The sequence below is a fragment of the Heteronotia binoei genome, chromosome 14, assembly GCF_032191835.1.
Source record: "Heteronotia binoei isolate CCM8104 ecotype False Entrance Well chromosome 14, APGP_CSIRO_Hbin_v1, whole genome shotgun sequence".
NCBI lineage: Eukaryota > Metazoa > Chordata > Lepidosauria > Squamata > Gekkonidae > Heteronotia > Heteronotia binoei.
The window spans coordinates 34,069,748-34,095,165 of NC_083236.1; the positions used below are offsets into that span (position 1 = coordinate 34,069,748).

General features: G+C 46.0%; 1 protein-coding gene across 3 annotated transcripts in view; it reads left to right on the top strand.

Moving 5' to 3' along the window:
* Positions 1-468: 468 nt before the first annotated feature.
* The window catches only part of PHAF1 (phagosome assembly factor 1), a 71,568-nt gene continuing 46,618 nt past the window's right edge, over positions 469-25,418 (top strand). The window contains exons 1-3 of one of the 3 annotated variants that reach the window (XM_060253892.1): positions 469-601; positions 3,763-3,889; positions 19,434-19,516. In XM_060253892.1, coding sequence (XP_060109875.1) covers positions 3,826-3,889; positions 19,434-19,516 — 147 coding nt within the window. In that variant the 5' untranslated portion in view covers positions 469-601; positions 3,763-3,825. Of the gene's footprint in view, positions 602-1,739; positions 1,827-3,762; positions 3,890-19,433; positions 19,517-25,418 lie in introns of those variants that run through there. The other 2 variants (XM_060253889.1, XM_060253891.1) reach the window with 2 other exon arrangements.

Sequence of the window (25,418 nt, forward strand, 5' to 3'; positions counted from 1 at the left end):
TGGCCCTAGACTGTCTAGCATCCTAGGCAAGACTAACTTTTGGCGCCCCCCCCCCGCACTGATAATGCCAACTAGTCACATGGGGGCACCCAATTTGACGCCCCAGAAGGTCGTCGCCTAGGCAGTTGCCTAGTTTGCCTAGTGGCAGGGCCCAGGGCAGCAGCAGCAGAAGAAAACATGAAAAGCAGGATTTTGAGGGAGGAAGTGGGAGTCTCTCTCTGACCATCTTTTCCTCTCTTGCAAAAGAAAAGGGATGGGAAAGGGGGGGGGGGTGAAGAGGGGGGGAGACAACCTTTTTTTTTTGCCCTGAGACTTAGCAGTGACACCTCTGAGCGTGCGCAAAGTGTTTTCCCTCCTCCCCAAAAGCTAGCAAAGGGGAGGGACGCCCCGAGAGGGCGGGCGAAGCGGGGCCCAGCCCGAACTCCGACACCTCTCGGCGGGCGAAGGCAGGCCGAGCCAGCGCCGCCTGGCTCCGCCTCTCCCCGCCCCTCGGCCTCGGCTGCCGGTGCTTTCCTCCGCCTCAGCCGGCCTGCCTGTCGCCTGACGGCCGCAAAAGATATTTATTTCCCCCCCTCCCCCGTTTACAGCAGCCGCAAGTGAGGTGAGTCGCAGCCCTACGACCCCCTGGTCCCCTCCCCTCCCCTCCCTTCCCCGTGGGGGTCCCTCAGGCGCCCCTTGGAACGGCCACCCATCCCTTTGCCCGGGGTGCGGGCTGGCCTGAGGGCGCGCGGGGGGAAGGGAGAGAGAGAGGAAGTCTCCCCCCCCTCTTTTTTTGGTGCAACACTTTTAATATTCAGAGTCTTTCCACTGCGGGGGGGAGGAAAGGTCCTGCTGTTTAGCAGCTCCTTCCTATCTTCCCCCTCCACCCCCACTCCCGCCCCCGGCAGGCCTTTGTTATGGGGGAGTTTCCTCGACACCTTCCCTTCCCGTTTGTAAACAAGAGACCTTCCCTCTTCTTGAGGCTCTCCTGGAGGGGCTGTTGGATTCACACCTTCCTCCCCCCCAAGGGGGGGGGGTGTCTCTGTTTTTGCTAGGGGGGCTGCTTGGAGGAGGTCTCCATTGCTGCCTGAAATTGCTGCTGAGGGGGGGGGGATCTCTCACTCCATGCTTGTTCCGCTTTGGGGAGGGTCTGCTTTGGAGACACTATTGTGCTGGGGCGTGGGAGAGAAAGGGGGGCCGAAATCGATCCTCCACAACCCCACTCCTGGTGATGAAAAAGGCAGGATTCCCTCCCTCCCTCGACTGTTGTGGTAGGGCAGGAATCCCCCCCCCCCCATTATCACTGTTGTACTTGGGGCGGGGAGGAGAGTGGGATAGAAATCTCTTAGCACAGCTGTCGGGGAGGAAGAAGATGAGTCAGGAATTCCTCCCCCCCCCTTAAATTATTGCTGTTGTACTTGGGGGAGAAGGACTTGGTGGGGTCTGGAATCTACCTCCCCAACTATGAATTATTACTAGTAGCTCAGGAGGAGTTAATCTTGCTTCATGCCCTCACCTGGTGCAGGTATGGGAGAAGTGGTTGTTTAACCTAAGGAACTGATCTCCCGAAAGACCAGAGTGTTATGGGGGGGGGGAGGTATTTCTCTTCATTTTTTTGCATAGGATGAGGTGTGTTTTTACAGCCTCCCTCGGGGATGCTGTGAAGAACAGGAAAGCAGAAAGGGGGGGAGCAAATTGCCCTTGTCTGTATATTTCATTTTCTTGAACCTGGTGGGAAGTCAGATTTATTCGTTGTGTTCTCTCTGCTGAGATGCACACTGGATCCTAATAATTGTCAAGTTTTGGTGGGGCTTCCGGTTAGATTTGCTTGTGCCTCATGAGAGAAGGTGGGAACTGCAATGATTCCCCCCCCCCCTTACAGTTTCTGTTGTGCAGCTTCCTGAGCTTGAACGGGAGGGATGTTTATAATCTCATTTGTAACAGTTTTCTTAAGTGGGCAAGTTCCTCTGCTCTTGCGGATAGGTGGTTCAAACCCTGCCCGTGTGGGTGGTGTGAAAGAGGCCATTGTGGTTTATTTAGAGATGTGGAAAGGATGAATAAAAGATGGGGTAAAGAAACCCTGACTAATTTCGCTATCAGTTCAATATTTGTAACAATATATTATGTAACTTTATGTGCTTCAGCAACAAATAGCTTCCTCTCAAAGTCTGGACTCTCCCACTCATATGGAGTGTGTGGAGTTGATTGGTCTAAAGTTGACTTCACTTCAGGTAGGTTCTTCTGTCATGTTTATGTCCCCCTGTCTCCTGCTCTTTATTTCCTCAAACATTCACCCGTTGCTGGTATGTCTTAGCCAAATGACTCCCTTCTGGATCTATTTCTTCTTGGCTTTCCACTCCTTCTCAATTACCCAGTCTGCAGGCTTGGCCTGTGCAATCTGCTGCCCAGGGTGTGGTGAAGTATTTGGTATCTTTCCAGTCCTCCACAGCTGGTAGTAGGGGTGTTCCACCTCCCTTATATTGCTCTTTTTTCTCCATCAAATCCCCAATTGACCCTTTCCTGGCTGTCACTCAGGTACACCCTCCAGCATTCTCTCTGTCTCCTTAGCAACCCAAACCTCTCAGCAGCCGCCTCCTTCTTTCTCTGGCCATCCCCTGTATAAAAAGTTTTAGACACATTAGCCCCACCAGGGAGGAAATTTGATGAAGGCTAGGGAATTTTGCTCCTGAGGGATCTGGGGATGAAAAGAACCTCAATGGGTCTGGAATCCTCTGGGCCGTGGACATCATGGTTGGGCTGCATTATCTCATATATCTGTGGAGTGAGAACTCAGTTGTTGGCTCATAATTGGAAGGAAAAGGTATTGCCAATCATGCAAAGTATTTCTTCCTCAGGAGGGAACCAGTATTGATCAGAGGCAGAAAGAGGACACTTTGACTGGCTCATGTTTGGTGCTGTCTTGGGGCTTCCTGCCCATGTTGTTTGAAAGGGAGATTCTCTCCTGACGTTTTCTCTCTGCTGCTGCCCCTTTGACAAAATGATTCTCTGTAGTGTCTTTTGTTTGTATGAGAGACTGGGAGAAGGCTGTCTGTAGCTGGCCTCCAACGTATGAAGGGGGCTTGACCTTTAAGGAGAGGATGAAATGTCCTTTTGGCCTTTTCTCCCACCTTGCTGAGTGTCTTCAGTGGGAGATACTGGAAATATTTTGTACTCCCCTTCCCCCCCCCCCCCAGAGATGCCCTCTCTCTTTGCCTTGCACAATGAACTCAATTGTGATGGGAGAGAGAGGCAGAAGGGGGTTATCCCATGCTTTGGAGGAGAGGGGATCAATAGGACTCACTTTTGTTCATGGCACAGGGACCAGGAAGGGCAAATCAGGTCAGCTTGCCTGCCGCGAGTTCTTAAAGCACTTATCCCATATATCTGTTGTTGAATATGGATGCAGACCCAGAGAGCATGACTGGAAGGAGAGATACTTAGACACCTTGTCCAAGACAGGGCCTGAAGCAGTAAGATCCTAGCAGTGCTTGCATAATATAATGAATGTGTGTGCCTGCACTTTCACGTTGGAAAACAACAAAGGCTGGGATGTTTACTGGACTGAGAAGCCGTTTTGCAGGCCTAGGTGAGCAGGGGGGAAAGGGGGAAACAATAACTTAATGGTGGTGTTATAAAAAAACCCCTAACAACACTTAATAACAACAATCAAAGTTTCCTCATCGGCGATTGAGCAAGACAGAATGTTTGCATATTGCTTTGGGTTATGGCCTTAGATTAGAAGGATGACACATAAACTTGGGTGTGTGTTCTCTCCCCGTTCAGGTCAAACCACAGTAACATCGTGACCTGCTGTGTGATTACTGGGCCGTTCCTCTGCCTGGGCCAATGCTAGATCTGGAAGTGGTTCCCGAGCGATCTCTTGGGAATGAGCAATGGGAATTCACCTTGGGTAAGTAGATTGCTGCCTTTCCAAGCATCTTCTTTTTTGGTCATGAGAAGTGACTAATGGACCCCAGCCCAGGGACTTTCCTTCCAGCGTTGTTCTGAGAGAGGGGTTCTTGAAAAAGACAAATATCTGAAATGTATTTGGACTAGGCACACAATGATGAGAGCAAGGGTCTCCCCCCCCCCCCCGCACATTAAAGATAATGAGGTGGAAGATCAGGTGGTGATAGGATTCTGGGAGTAGAATTCTACTAGTCAAAGCAGTCCTTCTTGGAAATTGGCATGGATATTATGCCTTTTTGAGGAAGCATTAGAAGAAGATACTGGATTTATATCCTGCCCTATACTCAGAGTCTCAGAGCAGTCACAATCTCCTCTACCTTCCCCCCCTTCCCCTGCCCACAGACACCCTGTGAGGTAGGTGGGGCTAAGAGAGCTTTTTACAGCAGCTGCCCTTTCAAGGACAACTTTTGTGAACGCTATGGCCATTCCGCAGGTGCAAGTGGAGGAGTGGGGAACCAAACCCGGTTCTCCCAGATAAGAGTCCACGCACTTTTTTTAATTATTATTATTTAGGATTTATATCCCGCCCTTCCCACAAGTGGCTCACTTCCCACTTAACCACTACACCAAACTGGCTCTCTTTAGAAAGAAACGATCCCATGTGTTGATGTAATTGTCAGAAGCCAATATCAAATCCGTGGTTATAATTTAGAAAATTGGAATACCGCAGCATACGTTATACGAAGAAAACTTTGAAATACTACAGTACCTCATTGAATATTGGAAGTTTAAAAGGACTGGCACAAGCACTTCATATTCTTTCTGAGGAGTGGATGAGAAGGAGACAGCACTTTAATGATTTTGTGAATGATATGATATGAGACTGTAACTTATTTCACTCGAGGTGTATGAATTCTTATGGACCTCGGGTGTATTGAAAATTTTGAGCTTTAGCTGTTTGAATAGAAATTTGATTAATTATATGTATTTGGGTTTGTTATAATTTCGTGGGTTTTTTGCTATTTGATATTACTCTGTTCCGTGAAACACTTTGTGTTTACTTGCTCACTTCAGGAGACAACAGATATTTACACACTTTCGGTCCTCCCAGCACAAGGTCTTCCCTTGCACACATTAATCAGAACCACAGGAGGAAACACTAAGCATAGACCACCTCCTGATGTTAGTTTGCTGCATGGAGGAATTTTTTTTTAAGTGCAAGGGAGCATTAAAACATGACCTCGCACCTGCAGTCTTCTGAAATGGTACAGACAAAATTCTGCCACCCACTTTACATATTTGAAACTTGCAGAGCAACTCTTGGTTTACCTGCTGATGCTCTTTTGGGTGCCCTTAAACAGAGTCATGTTTTGTTTATGCTCTGCTTTGGCACTTCCTCCTCTTGTAATTCTAGCACGATTAGCAACATCCATCAGAGATCACATGGCTATTGCTCAGAACAGCTGGCATCTAGATGTGTTGGAAGCCAGACTTCCTTCACTCACACAGAGCTTTCCAGAGATATATATGTTTGAATCTTGAAGTGCTGGTTGCAGCAATCCCAGGAAACTGGCAGGTTTAGATATGCTTTGACAAGGTCACACGCAGTCAGAGAAAGGTCACACGCAGTCAGAGAAAGCCCATGCAGCATAGTGGATGATGTGTTAGACCAGGGACATCCATCCAAATCCCTGCTCAGCCATGAAGCTCACTGGTGGTCCTGATCCACTTCTTCTGCCTTAAACTACCTACTAGGGCTGTTGTGTGGATAAAATGGAATATCTGTGTACATTAGCCTGAACTCCATGGAGGAAAAGCAAACAAATGTCTCTAGTGAGAAATTCTCTAGTGAAGATTTTTGCTGTGTATCAAAATGCTTTACTTCTGTAGACCTTCTTAGGTGCAATTCTGAAATGAACTTTGTACTGACTGCCGTGTGTGGAGCTCCATTGAATTTGGGCAGAGTTTGTTTTAATTTAGTGCAGGGATGGAGACGGGCCTGACTAGAAGACCGTGGAGCAAGATGTGTAAGGAGTCTAAAGTTGGCCAGCTATGAAGAAGGGCTTCTGGGGCCGCGTAGAAATGCCGGTGTATGCCCTGTGTCAACCCACTGTGGTTCCTTGGGTTTGAAAGAACTTCAGATGTTTGCTGTGTTTATTTGAGGTGTATGTTCAGATGAATTTCTGTGGAGTAAATTTAATTAGAGCTGCTCTGGGTTAAGTAAAATCTATGGTAGGTGGTGGGTTGACTGCGTTTAGGAAAAGTTACGCACCATCAAAGCAACTACCCCCTGATGGATGCAGTTTGTTCTTGATGGAATGGGCTTCATCTGCCGTCAGAAGTGCATGCTTCCTCTGCCCTCCCTTGAGGATATAAACAAGAATTAGATTGTGGTTTAGAATCCAGTTTTGAAGGCAAGAAGAAAGCCCCCGTTTCTTGAGGCACCTTAATTCTGAAGTCACAACAAATTGTGGTCAGATGGAAGACTTCCTGGTTTAGGATGCCTTCAGATTCAGGTCTGAGTACAGGTGGAAGAAATACATCAGTCTGAAAATAAACCAATCTCATTCTCATGAACAAATAATTCATTGCATTTACAGTCTGAATGCCACTCTTGTTATGTTTTAAAGGATTTTTAGGACAAAGTTTTACCTTGTGGATCATCTATGCCAGGGGTGTCAAACATGCGGCCTGGGGGCTGAATCAGGCCTCCATAGAGTTCCTTTCAGGCCCCCGAGCAACTGGCTGTCATCTGCTATCTGCTTCCTTCAGCATAATACCTTGCTTTGCACAGGAGCTACAGAGCAAAGTCTCTATTTTCTCCATTGGCTGAGGCTCCTCCCTTGGGGAGGAAGGAGGGAGGGAGAGCTTGCTTTGCCAGGCTCTCTCAATTGCACAGCAGAGCTACTGAGCCAAGCCCCTCTTCCTTCTGTTGGCTGAGGCTCCTCCCCCTCCTGGTTTCCTGGGGAAGGAAGGGAGGAGCCATAGCTTCCTTTGCCCAGTTCCCTCAATCCCACATGAGAGATGCAAAGAAAAGCATCTTTAAAACCGAGTGCTAATGTTTTAATCATGTTTCCTTTTAAGTTTTAAAAAAATCTTTAATTGTGTTTGTCTGTGTCCTTTATAAGGCTTATATCTCTGCTACCCAGTTCGTTTTTTTGAACAGGAACGCAGTTTTGGCTGGCTTGGTGTCAGGGGGTGTGGCCTAATATCCAAATGAGTCCCTGCTGGGCTTTTTCTACAAAAAAATCCTGGGTGATGTCAGGGGGTGTGGTTTATAATGCAAATTAGTTCTTGCTGGGGGTTTTCTACAAAAAAAGCCCTGCTGCTACCCAATCTTGAATAAGGACACACATGGTCCAGCCCAACATGGCCAGCCTGACAAGGCCTCATTTTTGTCAGCTCCGGCCCTCGTAACCAATGAGTTCGACACCCCTGAATGATGTCATGACTTCTGTATATTTAAAACAATAATTTGTCACCTTTCTTATTTGTGGAGGTCAAGGCAATTTACGATATAAATAAAAGAGAGTACATACAAATACATAAAACCAAAAATTTAAATCACAATTTAGGACTGCTTTTATCAAATGAATGAAAGTATTTTCAGCTGCTTTCTAAAGACTGAAAGTGAGGGGGCCAGGTACACCTCCCTGAGGAGGTGGTTCCATAATAACAGGGCCTTCTCTTTTCACCATCCCTGTTCATAAGCAAGTGTTCTTACAATGAAAGCATAAACAGAGCTCTCTATATAATACTGTTGCATGACCCATATCTGTGGATATCTAAATCTGTGGATCAGGGCCAGAGTGACACTGAACAGATTTTCCTGCAAGCTTGGGGGACCCCCAGGTTAGCACAAAAATCTGAAATTTTAATTCCGCCAAGCCCAGCGGTGGTAAGTAAAGCTGGGAGTTGCTCCAGGCCTGAAGCAGCTTCCAGACACTGCTGCCAGTGCAACTGGACTCAAAAGGGGGGTAGTGGGGCCTGGAGCTAGCCGGGCTCAGTGATGGGATTCCCCATTCCCCGCAAGTCTCATAAGCTCTGAACTTGTACCCTTCTAAGTGCAATGACTTCAGTGGACTTACAAGGGCGTAACTCAATTGAGATTACTCTGCTGGAATGACCAATTTTTTTTCTGTTCTCAGAATTCTCAACACAAGGTAAAATATCCCTATCAACCAGGTAAAGGTAAAAGTAGTCCCCTGTGCAAGCACCAGTCGTTTTCGACTCTGGGGTGACGTTGCTTTCACAACATTTTGATGGCAGACTTTTTGCGGGGTGGTTTGCCATTGCCTTCCCCAGTCATTTACACTTTCCCCCCAGCAAGCTGGGTACTCATTTTACCGACCTCGGAAGGATGGAAGGCTGAGTCAACCTGAAGCCGGCTACCAGAACCAGCTTTCCCTGGGATCGAACTCAGTTCATGAGCAGAGGGCTCCAACTGCAGTACTGCAGCTTTACCACTCTGCACCATGGGGCTCTCTATCAACTAGGTACTTCCATGCATAAATTGAGTTTATTGAGCATTAATGCTGTGAAATCTTGCTTATCCTATCACTTAATCTGCATTCTACCATATTGTTGCTACCCTGGTCTATGAGTGCAGAATAATTGCCCATTTCAGAAATGTTAGCAACTCTGGTGGTGATAAATGCTGTCTGGCAGAGCTATGTAGTAGCTCTCTAAAAGCTGGCAGGGAATCTCCTCTGGGATTCCCCAAGTTGCTTGCTCCAGTGGAGCTGATCTATTAGAAGTGTTCCCTGGATTTTCCTGGAGCAGCTCATATTCCACTAGCGGTGATCTCTTTGGCATAGATGCATTGCACAATCACATCTTCAATAGGTTTGTTCATGAATGTTCAATTTGGTGTTGGCCATGGTGTTGCAGCTTCTACAAGGCCAAATTTTCTCTGAGGTTCTGCCCCTTGCAACTTACAATAAATAATTGATTTTTCTCTTGGAGAGTTCACAGTGTTCTTCAAAGTTGTCAGTCAACTTGCCATTTGACACTTCCAGCGCAGCGTTCTCACACTGTTTATTTGCTTTCCAGCCATATAGCTCAGAGGAGTTTTAACACGGTCCCCTCCCCCATTTTATATTCTCAACATCCCTGTGAGAAATTGACTGAGCCTACGCTTACCCAGCTTTATGCCTGAGAAGGGGATTTGAACTCAGATCTCCTTGATCATAGTCAGACTGATCCTGTAATCCCCAATATGTCAGTCACTGTTCCCCAACACCTCCCTGCTTTCTTCCCCCTAAGCAAGGAGCCAGTCCTGCCTTTCCTCCACCTCACTGGAGCAAGAAGTACTTCGGAAGAGCTTCTCTGGCATCAACTTTAGATCTGTTTTGTTGTTGTTCAGTTGCACAGTTGAGTTTTTGTGACACAGCACAGGCTTTGCGACCCCCATGGACAAAGTCACGGCAGGCCCTCCTGTCTTCTACCATCCTCCGAAGTCTGCTCAGATTCATGTTGGTTATATCAGTAACACTGTCCAGCCACCTCATCTTTTGCTGTCCCCTTCTACTTTTGCCTTCTGTCTTTCCCAGCACCAGGGTCTTCTCCAGTGAGTGCTCCCTTCTCATTTGGTGGCCAAAGTATTTGAGCTTCAGCATCTGACCTTCCAGGTAACAGTCAGGGTTGATTTCCCTTAGGACTGACTGATTTGATCTTCTTGCAGTCCAAGGGACTCTCAAGAGTCTTCTCCAGCACCACAGCTCGAAAGCATATATTCTTCGCTCGGCTTTCCTTATTGTTCAACTCTCAGATCTATAGGGGACTTTAACTCGGAAACAGCAGCCCTTATCATAGGAGAAGACTTGCAGCATTTTGTAATAGCTCACTGACAGCTATTTTGTAATGGTACCTCTTACCTTATCTCAAAATTCCAAGAGTGCCAGCTAACTCAACAAAGTGGAGGAGTCCGGTTCTAACCACTACATTACTCTATTGTTCTCCTCTTCACCCACCCCCCCTACAAAACTGTAGTAACTAAGACATTGGGTAGCTGAAATCTAGATCAGGAAATGGACTCTAAAGAGACAGGATAAAGTCTGATGAAGCTATGAGGATCTGGCCCTGAGCTGTGGCTGGTTGGGAGGATGCCTAGAGTAGAAACCATTCAGAAACTGCTTGAGGCTCCTGAAAAGACAAATATATTGGTCAATGAAAGCCATGATCTGGGAATGAAGGTTAGGGCCTGACCGGCATCACGGCAGGGCATGGTGAATCTGTCAAAAGAATAAAATGATAACTAGATAATCCGGAAGCAGAATCCATCCCCCCTCCAATCTCTGTAGAAAGCTCCATTCCTCACATTCTGTCACACTTATGTGTGATCAGGAAATGAAGTCCAAGCTAGGACTGTGTGGACAGGAACAGGTCTTAAATTTCAGTGGTTGGGCAAATGGAAAACTGAGAACAGGTTTAGCCTCATTCTGACATTCTCATAAGTGCGTTGCTGTCTCCTGTGCAAGGTGAATGGCTGCCATTAGTTCCTGTGTGGGGGGGAGTATATATGGGAACAGTGCTGTATTCCCTCATCTTCAGCACTTAGTAGCCTCAATGTCAGGGATTCTTCAGGGGATGTTTTTGGTGGAAGCTCTTGATAAAATTCTGGCTTAGTGGTACCACACCCCAGAGAAGTCAAACAAAATCTTTAATGCTAATTGGTTTAAACGTTCTGTTGGAGACACTCCATGGCACGTGCAGACCTCTACTGTCTTAGTGGTGGTAAGCAAAACCACAAATCTTGTTGGTCATTTATGCTGTTATTGGGATTAGTGTGCCACTTGATCCAGTAATGGTTTTGCTGCATTATTTTTCTGTCAACAGCTAACAAAATAATTTGGGCAAAGTACTGGAAGAATCATACTATTCCTTCAACTCAAGAGTGGCTTGATAAGATTCTGGGAATTGCTGTAATAGATAAAATTTACGGGGGGTGGGGAGAATTATAAGAACTGGAAGACAATCCCAGTATTGTCCCCCCCTCACTCCCTGCAGAAGTGAATCTTGTTTCTTTCATTACTGGATTAGCCAGCTTCCCCCGCAGTATTGTTGGGTGTATGATAATTTAATTAAAATGTAATATCCAAACGATACATCAGTCCGGCCTCACACTAAGAAATGGAGGCCGAGCTAGAATGTAGAGAGAGCTAGTGGCTTGATTCTCAATGGCCCCCACTAACTTCCTTTTGAAATTCTGGGATACAGTGCAGGAAGGGTTAAATCTGACCTTCACTGGAGCTACAGGGGAGTGTGTTGGAGCCCCCGCTCCATTATATCTCTTCCTGTACCTTTCTTGTTTCTTTCAAAATAAGAGTGAGCACCACTCACAGGTTAAGATAAAGCAGTGGAGTTGAAAATAACATTGCTCTGAGGGCCAGATCTGTTTTGTTTATTTGCTTCATTTACACGCCACCTTTCTTCCGACTGCTTACATCAAAGCTACTTACATCATTTTCATCTTCTCCACTTCATCCTCACCACAGCTGTATAAGGTAGGCTAGGCTGAGAGTATGCTCAGCCTAAAGTCACCCAGCAAGCTTCTGTGGCAGAGCATAGATTCAAACTTGGGTCTCCCAGATCCTAGTTACACCCTCTGACCATCATAAAAGTAAAAAGGTAAAGGTAGTCCCCTGTGCAAGCACCAGTCGTTTCCGACTCTGGGTTGACGTTGTTTTCACAACGTTTTCACGGCAGACTTTTTACAGGGTGGTTTGCCATTGCCTTCCTCAGTCATCTACACTTTCCCCCCCATCAAGCTGGGTACTCATTTTACCGACCTCGGAAGGATGGAAGGCTGAGTCGACCTGGAGCTGGCTTCCTGAACCCAGCTTCCACCGGGATCGAACTCAGGTCATGAGCAGGGAGCTAACCACTCTGCACCACAGGGCTCTTCTAACCATCATACCATCTACCTAACATTCCTGACATGGGGTGCTTCAGGTGTCACAATCAAAGATTTGGTGCTTTGTGGATGAGCCCTGTGTTCCTGCCTCCACTCCTGGATAAGAAATCGGGACACTTCCTGGGAAATCACTGAGCAGTTGCTAAAACCATTAGGGAAGGTGTTTTCTTTGAACTTTGACTTAATTCAGTGATGACCTTGTTTGCCTGAAAAGTTTCTTGTTTGAACCCCAGGTAATTATTGTTTTCAGCAAAATCATTTGTGTAAGCTTAATCTGTAACCTGATTCATGTACTCCCATCCAGGATATAAACAGGCATCAGAAACATGGAAACTTGTGCGTTTTCTGTTTTTGTGGCATAACCTTTTGAATAAAGCTGAGCAAGCTTTTATTGGTGCTGAGGGCTTTGTCTACTTTTCATAAAGAGCGAACCTTCTGGTGGAGTCAGGCAACCTTACTAAGGCTCCAGCACGTTAAAGAAAGCATGCGAGTTCTCTTCCTTCTCTTACACGTGGACACCTTGAGAATCACATTAAGCTTATCTCCTGAATGATTGGAAGGCACTTGGAAGTTAATAGTATCTTTTGATCTTGTGGTTCTGCAATTATAGTTTACTGGTTCTCTTTATATGTAAGATAATAGCCTTTGTAATAATTCTACATATGAGCACAGTAATAAGATTGCTAATGTCCTCACCACCAGGTTTCCAAACACCCCTGCTTCCCTTTGCTCTCTGTGCAAGCTGTTTCCTCCATACCTCTGGTTATTAAATGGTTTTAATATTATGGGTTTGAAAAGGCTATTCTTAAGATTATTACACAGTCACTTGATTGTACCCAATGCATGATAAGCAGGAGGTACTGAGCTGAATATGAATATGTTTTGTCAGCATTTTGTAACTTGCTGCAGGATCAACCTAGCAATAGTTCACACAAGTCCCCTCAAAAAATACCCCCCAATCTTGTACTTTGACAGAAAGAAGATGAAGATATTGAATTTATATCCCACCCTCCACTCCAAATCTCAGAGTCTCAGAGCGTCTCACCATCTCCTTTATCTTCCTTACCCTCTGCCAGAGTTCTGGCTGTCCAAAGGCCATTCCAGCAGGTGCAAGTGGAGGAGTGGGGAATCAAACCCGGTTCTCCCAAATAAGAGTCCGTACACTTAATCACTGCACCAAACTGGCTCTAAAGGGGCATTTATGAAGCCATTTATTGTTTGGGTTGCTTCAGAGGTCGCAAGCAAAAATTTGGTGCTTTGTGGATGAGCCCTCTATTACTGCCTCCACTCTTGGTTAAGAAACAGGGCCGCTTTCTGGGAAATCACTGAGCAGTTGCTAGAACAGTGGTATCAAACTTACAGCTCATGGGCTGCAACTGGCCCACCGAGGGCTTTAATCAGACCAACGATCCCTCTAAGCTATGGAGTCTTGTGTGCAAAAATTCTACTTTGTGAGCTACTGGCATTAAAGTGGTGAGCAAGAGATTTGGCTGCTGCATAAATTAGTTTGTTTTGGGGCCATCCTTCCTGAGTGAAGATGTTTGAGCCGGAGGCTGAAGAACTTTGAGCTAGCTCCCACCAACTCAGCTTACAGGGAACACTGAATCAGACTCACAGCTCTTTTCTCCTTCCCCTCCTCTTCTCATCCTTTGAAGCTCCAAAGCTGCTGAAGTTCCCAGCTCCTTCTGCCGTGTCTTTGCCTGCTTCAGGAGGAAGCTCTTCTGGGCTTGCAAAGCTTCAAAGAAAACGCAGAATGAATTTTCCCTTAAACTCTCTGTGCCCAGATAGGCCACTCTTAGGGAAGGTTTTAGGCCTGGGTATGGGGCTGAAACGGCCTTGGTCACCTGGTGGATCATTTGTCACAACTAATAATGTGATCCTATATCAAATTTAGAAAAGTCCCATCCTTGCCATATTGTAGAACATGTTCTGTAATAAGTTGTAGAGACTGATGAACATCTAGATGCCAGCTCATTTCATATCTGATCTTCCACATTACTGGTTGTGATATTTTTCTGTCATCTATGTAATATGTAAGCGCCACATGCTCCAAAGCAGACATTTCCTCCAGAGGAACTGATCTCTGTCATCTGCAGATTGGTTGTAATTCTGAGAGATCTCCATGCCCTACGTGGAGGTTAACAACCTTACCGGTAGACCTCTCAGTGGTATTTAATACCTATCTTTCTGGGCTGGACTGGGAAGCAGTGTTTTGTAACGGTTCCAGTCCTGCCTGGAAGGGAGGTTTTGGAATGTGCTGGGGGTCTGCTGCTCAGCCCTTTGGGCTCCATTTTGTCCTCTTTGAAACTGCTGGGTGAGGTCATCCAGAGAGTTCAGAACTGCTGGGTGAGGTCATCCAGAGAGTTCAGAACTGCTGGGTGAGGTCATCCAGAGAGTTCAGCTGGGTTGCCAACAATACATAGATGACACTGATGACATCATGTGCTTTTTTGGCTGATCCCAGGGAAGCTGTAGAAACCCTGAACTGGTGGTATCCAGGTCCAGTTTTGGAGTGGATGCAGCTTAATCCCACCAAGGCAGAAATGCTACTGATGAGCCAGAGGTCTGACACAGGACTTAAGTTGCTGCCTGTTTGGATGGGAATGCACTTATTTTGAAGAAATAGGTCCATAGTGTGGGGTTGCTTTGGGACCCAGGCCTACTGCTGCATGAGCAGGTGGCAGCTGTGGCCAGGAGTGCTTTTTTACCAGCTTTGACTGCTTAGCCACCTGCAGCTTTTCCTGGGCAGAAAAGATCTGGTCACTGTAGTGCATGCCCAGGTTACATCTAGATTAGATTACTGCTGTGTGCTCTGCATGGGGTTGCCTTTGAATGGTGTTCAGAAACTTCAATTGATGCAAAATGCTGCAGCCAGGATATTGAATTGGACTTAGGGACTATATCACTCCTGACTTGGCCTGTCTACTCTAGCTCCAAATCTGTTTCTGGACACAATCCAGGGTGCTGGTATCGCCCTTAAACCCAGCACATGACTTGAGAACAGCATACTCGAAGGCCTGCCTACTCCCTTAAGGACCTACTTGTCCAGTGTTGTCATCTTTTGAAGGCCTGCTTTGGGTGCCCCTATCCTTCTGAGAGGAGATAGGGGGGGGGGGGCAACCTGGCAGAGGGTCTTCTCAGTTGTGGTATCAAAATTCTGGAATTGTCTCCAAAGGGAAACGTGCCTGTCTGCTTCTGTTGCTATCTTCCACCAGTGAGTGAAAACTCAATTGTTTTTTGTTTGAGTGTTTTAGCTCTGGTTTTAATGAGTTTTTGTTGGTTGTCATGAGGGTTAAGATGTGATTTTGTTACATGTTTGTAATTTGTTAGCTGCCTTGGTGGCTAAGGAAACAGCATTGCACCAAACTGTATTCCACTTAAACTGATCGTTTGTCATAAATCTTTGGGTGACTTTACAAAAGCAAATCTCAGTCATCTTTTGCTGACAATACAATGCTAGCCAGTGATAGAAGTGTAAAACATGGTGGTGGGGGGAAACCTACGATTCCACTGAGGAAAGCTTGTTTGTTTATGAAATGTTTATGTATGAAAATATTTATACTCCACTGTTCCTTTTGGCTGGTCTTCCTCCCATCCAAGAAGCCGCCTTCTGAATTCACAGGCTCTTCCATTGTTAAAAAGCCAGTTAAATTAATGGGAGGATGGCTCGATCCTCCCTATTGGCTTCCAAGGGATGCTTGTAGGACACATAGGCTTGCCAGCTCTGGGTTGACAATTTACACACGTGGATCTGCCTTCTACTGGTAAAGAGCCTGGGTGTTTTACTGGAGCCTTCATTATCAATGGAGGCCCAGATAGCAGCCACTGCCAAGTCAGCATTCTTCCATCTGAGGCGGGCAAGGCAGTTGGCCCCTTTCCTAGAGCATCGCGACCTCGCAACAGTGATCCATGCAACGGTCACCTCAAGATTGGACTACTGTAATGCCCTCTACTTAGGGCTACCTTTGTGCCGGACCCGGAGGTTGCAGCTGGTGCAGAACGCAGCAGCCAGGCTGTTGTTGGGACTCCCGAGATGGGAGCACATACGGCCGGGACTGCGTGGACTGCACTGGCTGGCAATTACATACCGGATCCATCACAAAGTGTTGGTCATTACCTTTAAAGCCCTATATGGCCGAGGATCGGCCTACCTGAGGGACCGTGTCTCCCCATATGAACCCCAGAGGGAACTGAGGTCAGCTGGAAAAAATAAAATGACTATCCCTGGGCCGAAAGAGATCAAGCTTCAGAATACCCGAGCACGGGCCTTTTCAATCGCGGCCCCCGCCCTATGGAATCAGCTTCCTGAGGAGGTGCGGGCCCTGCGGAACCTTGATCAGTTCCGCAGGGCCTGCAAGACTACCCTCTTTAAACGAGCATATACTGACTGCTGAATTGCTGTTAACTAAGGATCCGCCAACACGGTCCTGTCTAAGGACCCATGTCAACATGGAACCAATCAAACTGGCAGAAACTAGCATCAGAATGCCACCATTGCTGCCAGATTAAATTATATGAATTTTAAATACATTAACTGGTTTTTAAATGATGTTAAATTTAAAGTTTTATTGTTAAATTTAAAGTTTTATTGTTAAATTTAAAGTTTTTATATTTACTATTGTATATGTATAAGATGTTGTTAGCCGCCCTGAGCCTGCCTAGGCGGGGAGGGCGGGATACAAATAAAATTTTACTTACTTACTTACTGAATCAGGCTATTGGTCCAACAAGGTCAGTATTGTCTACTCAGACTGGCAGTGGCTTTCCAGGGTCTCAGGCACAGGTCTCTCCTATCACCTTTTGCCTGGTCCTTTTTAACTGGCGATACCAAGGACTAAGTATCCAGCCTGCTGGTAGTAAAGTGTAGTAGATGACTGGGGAAGACAATGGCAAACCACCCTGTAAAAAGTCTGCCGTGAAAATGTCGTGATGCGACGTCACCACAGAGTCGTAAACGGCTGGTGCTTGCAAATGGGACTATCTTTACTACCGAGGACTGAACCTGGAACCTTCTACATGCCAAACAAATGATCTACCACTGAGCTACAACAACCCGTTCCCATATTCCTTCCCAAAATACCTGGAGATATGAGTGTGGAGCCTGAGAGTGGGGTTTAGAGAGGGGGGCACCAGTAAGGTATGATGCCATGCAGTCCACCTTCCAAAGCAGCCATTTTCTGCAGAAGAGAGAAAGAGAGAGAGAAAGAAAGAAAGAGCAATCTATGTAGTCTGGAGAACAGCTGTAATTCTGGGTGATCTCCATTCCCACCCCAGGGAGGTTGGCAACCCTAATGACACATCTTGTCCTGATATCAGGCATGAATGGTGTCTTAGGTGCAAGGTCTGTGAGCAAAGAAAATTGATTTATATATATATAAGTGAAGAGTAGACTTCCAACTTGATGAAAGCAGTAGGGGTAATGATAGGGCCACCCTCTGCCTCTCAGAAGCAAAACTGGGAACAAAAGATGTCCTTAGCTTTGGATATGGAACCTTAGAATATTTCACATGCATTGTCTAGCCATATTTACACACACACACAGACTCTCCCAGTAAGATAGGGTAAAAGTTTTTACCCATACTGGAAATGGGAGGCTGAGGCAGAGAGAATATGGACTTTGGCCACTTTCTGGAGAGACAGTGTATGTGTGTGCATGCACACACACACACACACACAGTCTCTAATAAAAGAATCAATACTTGGCTGAGGCAACTCAATGAGTTAATGTCTGAAATGAAATCTGAATTGTGGGAGAGGGGAGCTCATGTTCTTTCCTGCTGTGTACGTCCAGCAGTTCACAGAACTAAAGGCAAGAAGTTAGGAACAAATTGGAAATTTGACAGCCCAAATTGGCATGCAGCGATCTGTTCTTAATGTGCTTGCTACTTCCTGGAGGTTTTTTTTAATTTAAAAAACCGCAAATGTGATGAATGGGCAGGGAATACAGAACTGCCAGTTTTTCACAGACTGTTGTTCCTGATGCAGTATAGACAATCTGATAGCTGTCCTGTTTTCCAGTTGGAATTGCTAGCTTTAGGACAAGCTATATCATTGAGCTTAAGAACATATAATTAGAGCATAGTAAAATAAGCTAGAAATGGAAACCACTCTGCAACATACTTTGAATACACAGAATACCTTTCCCAAGAATATCATGCATATTGGGGAGCTATTCCCCCCGCTATCAATCCATCCTTTAGGAATTGCAGAGGTTAAATATGGCCTCCAAGGCTTTAACCAATACAGCCTTTGAGCTGAGAAAGTTTTGAGGGGAGCAGTCTGATAATTAAGGAACTTGTGTTCAAATTCATAGCATACTTTATTCAAAGAAGTCCAGGCAGGGAACTAGAACCTACGTTTTGTATGTTGTTGAAGGCTTTCACAGCTGGAGTTCGTTAGTTGTCATAGATTTTTCCAGGCTGCATGACCATGGTCTTGGCACAGTAGTACCTGACATTTGACCAGCATCCTCAGACAAAAAGATAAGAGTTCCTCTCAGTTTGACACAGAAAGAACTTTATTTTTCTGTGTTAAACCTCTGAGGATGCCGGTCACAACTGCTGCTGAAACGTCAGGTACTACTATGCCAAGACCATGGCCTTACAGCCTGGAAAATCTACAAAAACTAAAGAACCTATATTGTTTAAATGATCATAGCTTTCTGTTGAAAGTCTCGGAGGACTTGTCTGCAACTGCGAGGTGCTTAGAGGTTTCTTCACATGCTATATTTTTAGGTTAGTACATCTAGGTGTGCATGCACCATGCAGGTCTTGGTGACTACTTGTTCTGGGACGCCCATCAGAGAATTGGGTTTGGCTGCAGCTTCTTCCAGATGAGGGGCTTAGTGGCAAACCCGATTTGCTGATGGGTAGCCCAATCTCATTAGATCCCAGAAGCAAAGCAGGGTTGGCCCTGGCTAGGATTTGGATGGGAGACCTCCAAGGGATATCAGGGTGGTGACATGGAAACAGACAATGGCAAACCACCTCTGAATGTCTCTTGGCTTGAAAACCCTATAGGGTCTCCATAAGTCAGCTGTAATCCCCCCCCCCAAAAAAAATGTATTTTATTGTTGTTAGCTGTGATTTGACAGCACTTTCTTCCACCATCAATGGTGGACAGGCCCTGACAAACTGTTTTCTTTGGGGGCTTGGAGGAAAGAGCTGCAAACACGCGCTGCAGACTTAAGGTCAAGATATAAAGGCTTAATGGGGCTACCAGCAAGTGAAGCAAAAAGGCTTGGAGAGAGGCAGAATATGTGTTCATCACAGAGTGATTGTCACTTGTGCGTCACTAAAATTGATTAAGTGTGCAGCTTTTAAAGTTTAATAGGACCCATTCTGCAGTGCCGAGCTGGACAATACCTTTTCTTGTCTTGATTCTTAGAAAATGGTCTGACTTGGTGGTTAGGCAGAGACGTGTGTGTTTTGTTTCCTTCCTAATTTAATGAGACAACTGGGTTTAGTCATTGGCTGGAAATGCTTATGCTGTTTGATTTGCTGTTCTTGGCCCAAGAGCCAGTATTGCCACATGTTGACCCTGCTGAGCAAACACATTTTTGCCCAGCATGGCTAAGTGAGGAGCAGTGACTGTAACACTTCTTAATGTTTTGTTTTGGGTTTTTTTGCAGGAATGCCATTGGCTCAGGCTGTAGCAATTCTTCAGAAGCACTGTCGCATCATCAAAAATGTCCAGGTTCTCTACAGTGAGCAGGTAAGTCACTGTCTAACTTGGCTGTTCTGTTCATGCTGGGTGATAAATAGCCCATGCAAGAAGTACAGGATATGTCAATATTGTGTAATGCCTGTACACACAATAGCTGGCCACATGATGTCCAGTCATCCCTTACAGTTGCCACATCCTGGAACATGTGGCTTTCTAAATATTACATACTACTTCAACTGTTAACCAAAAAAAAAAAAGGAAGGTTGCACTACTACTACTTAGAGGCTTTCTGTTATGACCTGATGTTGCCGTTGTGGTGTGAGAGCACTGGACTAGGATCTGAGAGACCCTGGTTCAAATCACAGCTCTGCCACGGAAGCTCACTGGGCTACCTTGGCCGCTTGCATGCTCTCAGCCTAACCTACCTCCCAGGGTTGTTGTGAGGATGCAATGGAGAAGAGGAGAACAATATAAACCACGTTGTGTCCATATTGGGTAGAAAGGCAGAGTGTAAATGAAGGAAACAAAGTAAGACCTTCAGTTTAGAGTGACCAGTCAATATATATTTACAATAAGTACATTATTTATTGTATTTTAGGTGGAGAGTTGAGGGTGATGTGCTGATTAGAAGAGGGGAAAGAAGTCTGCAATGTCTCCCTCCTAATAAGAAGACAATAAGTAGACTTGTTCTGTGAAATGGAGCTGAGCTGTTGAAAGCAGTGGAGGATCTTGATGGGATTTTTTATTTGGCTGGGCTGCAATTGTAACCATCTAGTTAAAACTGAGCGTGGTCAGTTGAAATGCGTAGGTGTAGCATTAAGGAGGGCGCACTGGGAAATGTTACTTCTTGTCTCTAGCATGGTTTGGCAGTTCTGACAACAAAGGCAGGCGCAGTAATTTAAACCATGTTGATGTTTTAACCATGCTGTTCTGCATGATTAAAACATTATTCAGCATTACATTAATCCTTGTCCTTATGCTTCGCCTTCTATTTTATTGCCCTGCAGTCTGAAATCAGTATTGTTTAATTCATCAGCATTAACCCGTCCCTGTACTTCTCAACAGTGTATGTATATTTTTGGCAAGCAAGCACAGTGACCACAGAACCCAAAACCCCCCAAAACTCTGGAAATGTGCAAATTGCCTGTTGCTAGTTCTCCTGCCACGGATACTAGGCTTTCTAGGAAGAAGCAAGTATATAAGTACTTTCTATTCTTGTTTGTTAAGGGTCTGAACAGAATTTGTAATAAGATAACTCAGTATCTGAATGGCTTAGTTTTCAAATGTGTGGCAGTTGCTAACATGACTTTAAACAAATTCCAGCATTTTGATTTCCTGTCAGGCATATACGTTAAATGGATTTGTACTCCTTTATTCCAGGTTTTGTGTGATATATAGCAATTACTAGCCTAGTTATGAGTACTTCCCAGCTTCCGTAATTTCTGTATTTATTTTGCAAATTGATCAAGGAGCTGGTTCAGCAGTTCAAATTGGGGGAGGATAAAAAAGGGAGGACCTTAAAGAAGCCTAATTTTAGCCCATCCCACTTGGTTCCCATAACGTGCACCCTCCAGCTCTGTTTCTTATAGGGCTCATACAGTGGCTTTAAGAGAAGATTAGTCAGGTTCACGGAGAAGTCCATTAAGAGCTACTAGACATGGTGAATAAAGGAAGCCACCATAGACAGAGGTAGCAGGCTTCAGGATCTTCATCGTGGTCTCTGTGCAGTCCCACACATGGGTTTTCCGCCTGGAATGAACCCGACCTCGGAGAATTTAAAGCTAGCCTAGGTGTTTATTTTGGCGCGCATTCCCTCTCGCTCTGGGGAGCAGGCATCCACTGCGCATGCCTGGAGCGAGGGGGGAGGCGCTCCACCCACCCAGTTTCTTTCTAACCACCGCTCGGGATAGTCCTTCCTCGTTGCGTCTCCTCAACTTCATCTAGCCTTACTACTTTCTTCAACCTTCATGTTCATCGTCTTCGTCTTCTTCGATCTTCTACTGGTATCGTAAAAAAAGAAAAAAAGATTTACTTTCTTTACTATCGTCTCATCTTACTTCCCCTTCCCAACCACCCTTCCCCCGGGCGTATGGAAGGAAAGGATCCTAAAACCACTTTTTAAAAGTGTACTCGGTGCGGGACCAAAATCCCCTCAACAGACGGACACTCTCTGTGCTTATTTTGTTTTGGGGAGACCCACAGGATCGACGCTTGTACTCACTGCAGCCAATTCGAGAAACAGGTGAGAAAAAACCGTGCCGCTAGGCTGAAGAGTCACCTTTTAGAGTCTTCGTTGCGGCCTGTGATGACCCATGCTTCTGGGTCCCAAAACTCGCCACCTTCCCTGACTCCGCAAAGGGACGTGGGCAAACCGGCAGCTTCCATGACATCGGCTCCCAGTAAGCCTAAGTCCGGCAAACACACTAAAAAGTCGGACGAATCCAAGAGAAAGCACCACTTGGAACCTTCATCCAAGCGACAGCCAGAGTCGAAATCTACATCGAAGTTGACTTCGAGGACCCAATCGGATCTGAGAGCTTCGGATATCATGAGCTCACAACCGATGACCTCCACCTCGGTATCGAAAACCTCAGTATCGAAATTCACAGCACCAGCTGTTCTACCAGAACTCTCGATGCCTACCGACGTGATTGCTGACGAGATCATACGCATTCGATCCCAATCACCGTCCATTCATGAGTCTTTGCCTGAAGACATCTTGGCCACGGAGTCTATGGAACCATTACCTCAACTCCAAGCACAACGAGCCAACCTACTTGAGATGCACTCATTCCGTGAGGTATCGACACCAAGAACATTTAAGGATGGTGCTGTCTCCCCACTCCATCGGGAATCCCCAGCTCATCGGTACCTAGAACGATCCCCAAGTCGGCATAGAGATCGATACTACTATTATAGCCAGTCCAGATCTAGGTCTCCATCTCCATACCGACACCATTGATATTACAGGCCTTCTAGATCACCATCTGTGGAATACCGACATCGGTACCGTGACCAACCTCGGTACCGTGAGGAATCCCATCAAACTCAGTACCATGATGAAGCTCATCATTACAGGCATATTGAAGATACACATAATCAGTACCATGACGAAGCCTACTATCGACTCCGACAGGAACCAAAGCAAACATCACCGGCTTCTTCAACATCCGCTCTATCTAAGCAGCAAATAATACAATCAGACCAGCCTACCCTGGTTAAGAAACCCTTAACATTGGCTACACCTGCACTTGACAGACCTACGATTCCCATAGATGCTCCGGAGAATTCCGCAGCCGAGAACTCTGAGTCATCACATTCAGTCTCATCACCAACATCACCTACGTCGGACATCACAAAGCCAGCTGACCTATCTCTTATCTGAGGGATCCAAAGCTTATCTGGATTTACTCACAAATATGGCAAATGCTCTCAACATAAAACTCACCACAGACCTGCCGAGAGTATCAGACGTGGTCCACGACCTGGTCCACGCGGATTTACCTGCAGGCTCCTTCTTACCCATGCTACCCGTCCATTTGGAAGGATTAAAGGAAGCGTGGGATAAGCCTGCATCAGTACCACCGACGTCTAAAAGAATTGAATCCCTATACAAAATACACGCACCAGATTCAAAATTCTTATTTAATCATCCTGCTCCTAATTCAATGATTGTACATTCGTCCTCGAAATCAAAGCAGACACATCACCCTGTCCCGCCAGAGAAAGAGGGAAAGAAGTCGGACACCTTGGGCAGAAAACTTGACTCCCTCTTGACTGCTACATCCAAGATTCAAAACTATTTAGCCTACTTCTCAGCGTATACTTTCAACCTATCATCTCAACTCAATACAGTGGTCCCGTCTTTACCAGAAACTGCACAGAAACAAGCTTCACAAATCTTACAAGAGCTTAACCGTGTTAGCAAGCAACAAATCAACTCAGTCCGACACGCTGTTGCTTGTTCCTCTAGAACCATGGCCACCTCCATTGCCTTACGTAGACATGCCTGGCTCCAATCTTCATCACTACAGCCTGACATACAATTTAAAATAGAAAATCTGCCTTTTGACGGTCAAGGTCTCTTTAATGCAACTACTGACAACATCTTAACTACAGTAGATGACAGCAGAAAGAGAGCCAAGAGATTACGGGTTATCCAGCAACAACCTCAAACCAACAGTCAAAGAGGCTGGAAACCATCCTTCTACAAGCGTCCCCGTTCACCCAGGCAGGCTGACTACTGGAAATGTAAAGCTCCACCAGCTAAGCAACCATTCCATCAACGACCTCGACCACAGCCGACTAAGAAAGCGACTCCTGAATCAAAACAGTCTCTTTGACTTGTTAGCACCATTGACACATCATCTCCATACAACAAGACTGCTCCCCTTTTACCACATGTGGGAATCCATAACATTGGATTCATGGGTCCTGGCGATCATCCACAGGGGTTACACCATATAATTAGATTTGCCCCCAAAGCACCATCGCTTTATGCCTACCCCTCCTTCTCTACCTCTCCAGGAAGAGATCACTGCCTTGCTGGCCAAGGCAGCTATAGAACCAGTACCACCTCAATTCCATCGCACGGGGTTCTACTCCCGATATTTCCTGGTACCAAAGAAGGATGGAGGACAGCATCTAATACTGGATCTCCGTAGACTCAGACGTCATATCTGCTACAAAAAATTCTGCATGATCACCCTGCAGTCTACTCTCCCTCTAATTCCCAAGGATGCCTGGATGGCATAGACCTTCAAGATGCTTATTTCCACCTTACCATCAACCATTGCCACAGAAGATTCCTGAGATTCGCTGTTGGGAACAACCACTATCAGTTCCGCGCTCTCCCCTTCGGCCTATCGACAGCACCAAGAGTCTTCACGAAGTGCATGGCGGTGGTGGCAGCGTCGCTTCATCAATGGAAAATCTCAATATATCCGTACATAGACGACTGGCTCATTGTGGCTCAATCCCAAGAGCAGCTTCAACAAGACATTTCGACTACTCTAGCACTTCTATCTTTACTAGGCCTCCAAGTCAACCTCCAAAAATCCAACCTTGTCCCAACACAAGACATCCAATTTATAGGTGCACGCCTATCAACGGTAACCCACAAAGCCTACCTACCTGCAGACAGAGTCCACAATATTCAGACTCTACCAATACCATCATATCTCATCCCACCCAGACAGCTCTCATCTTTCAACGCATGCTGGGTCTTATGGCGGCTACGACTTCTGTCCTCCGTCGTGCAAGACTTCGCATGAGGCCCCTACAATTATGGTTCGTAAGGTCGTTCCATCCACATTGTCAATACCAGCGAACTCGGCTAACCGTTCCACATCACATTCTTCCAGCACTGGAATGGTGGACAATAGAACATCACCTTCTGGCAGGGATGCCATTCATAAGATCACCTCCATCAGTCATTGTCATGACAGATGCTTCGAGATGGGGTTGAGGAGCCCACTTTGACACACTAACGGTGCAAGGGCAGTGGACAACCTACGAAAAATCCCTCCATATCAACTGTTTGGAGCTGTTGGTGGTCCACAGAGCACTCAAGTCATTTCTACCATCTCTTCATGGTCTACACATTCAGGTCACATCAGACAGTGTTGTGACCGTGTTCTATAGCAATTGGCAAGGAGGTACTGCATCTGCCCGTCTATGCAAACGAGCTCTAGCTCTCTGGCATTGGAGCATTGCTCACAACATACATCTAACAGCTGTGCATCTGCCCGGGATCCAAAATACTCAAGCAGATACACTAAGTCGCCAACTCGTGAACAATCACGAATGGACACTCAAACGATGCTATCTCTAACCAGTCTTCAAAATGTTTGGAGTTCCGGTCATAGATGTGTTTGCTTCCCCGGACAATACCCAATGCACACTCTTCTACATGCGAGGTCCCCCATCAACTCAGTCCGTGGGGGATGCC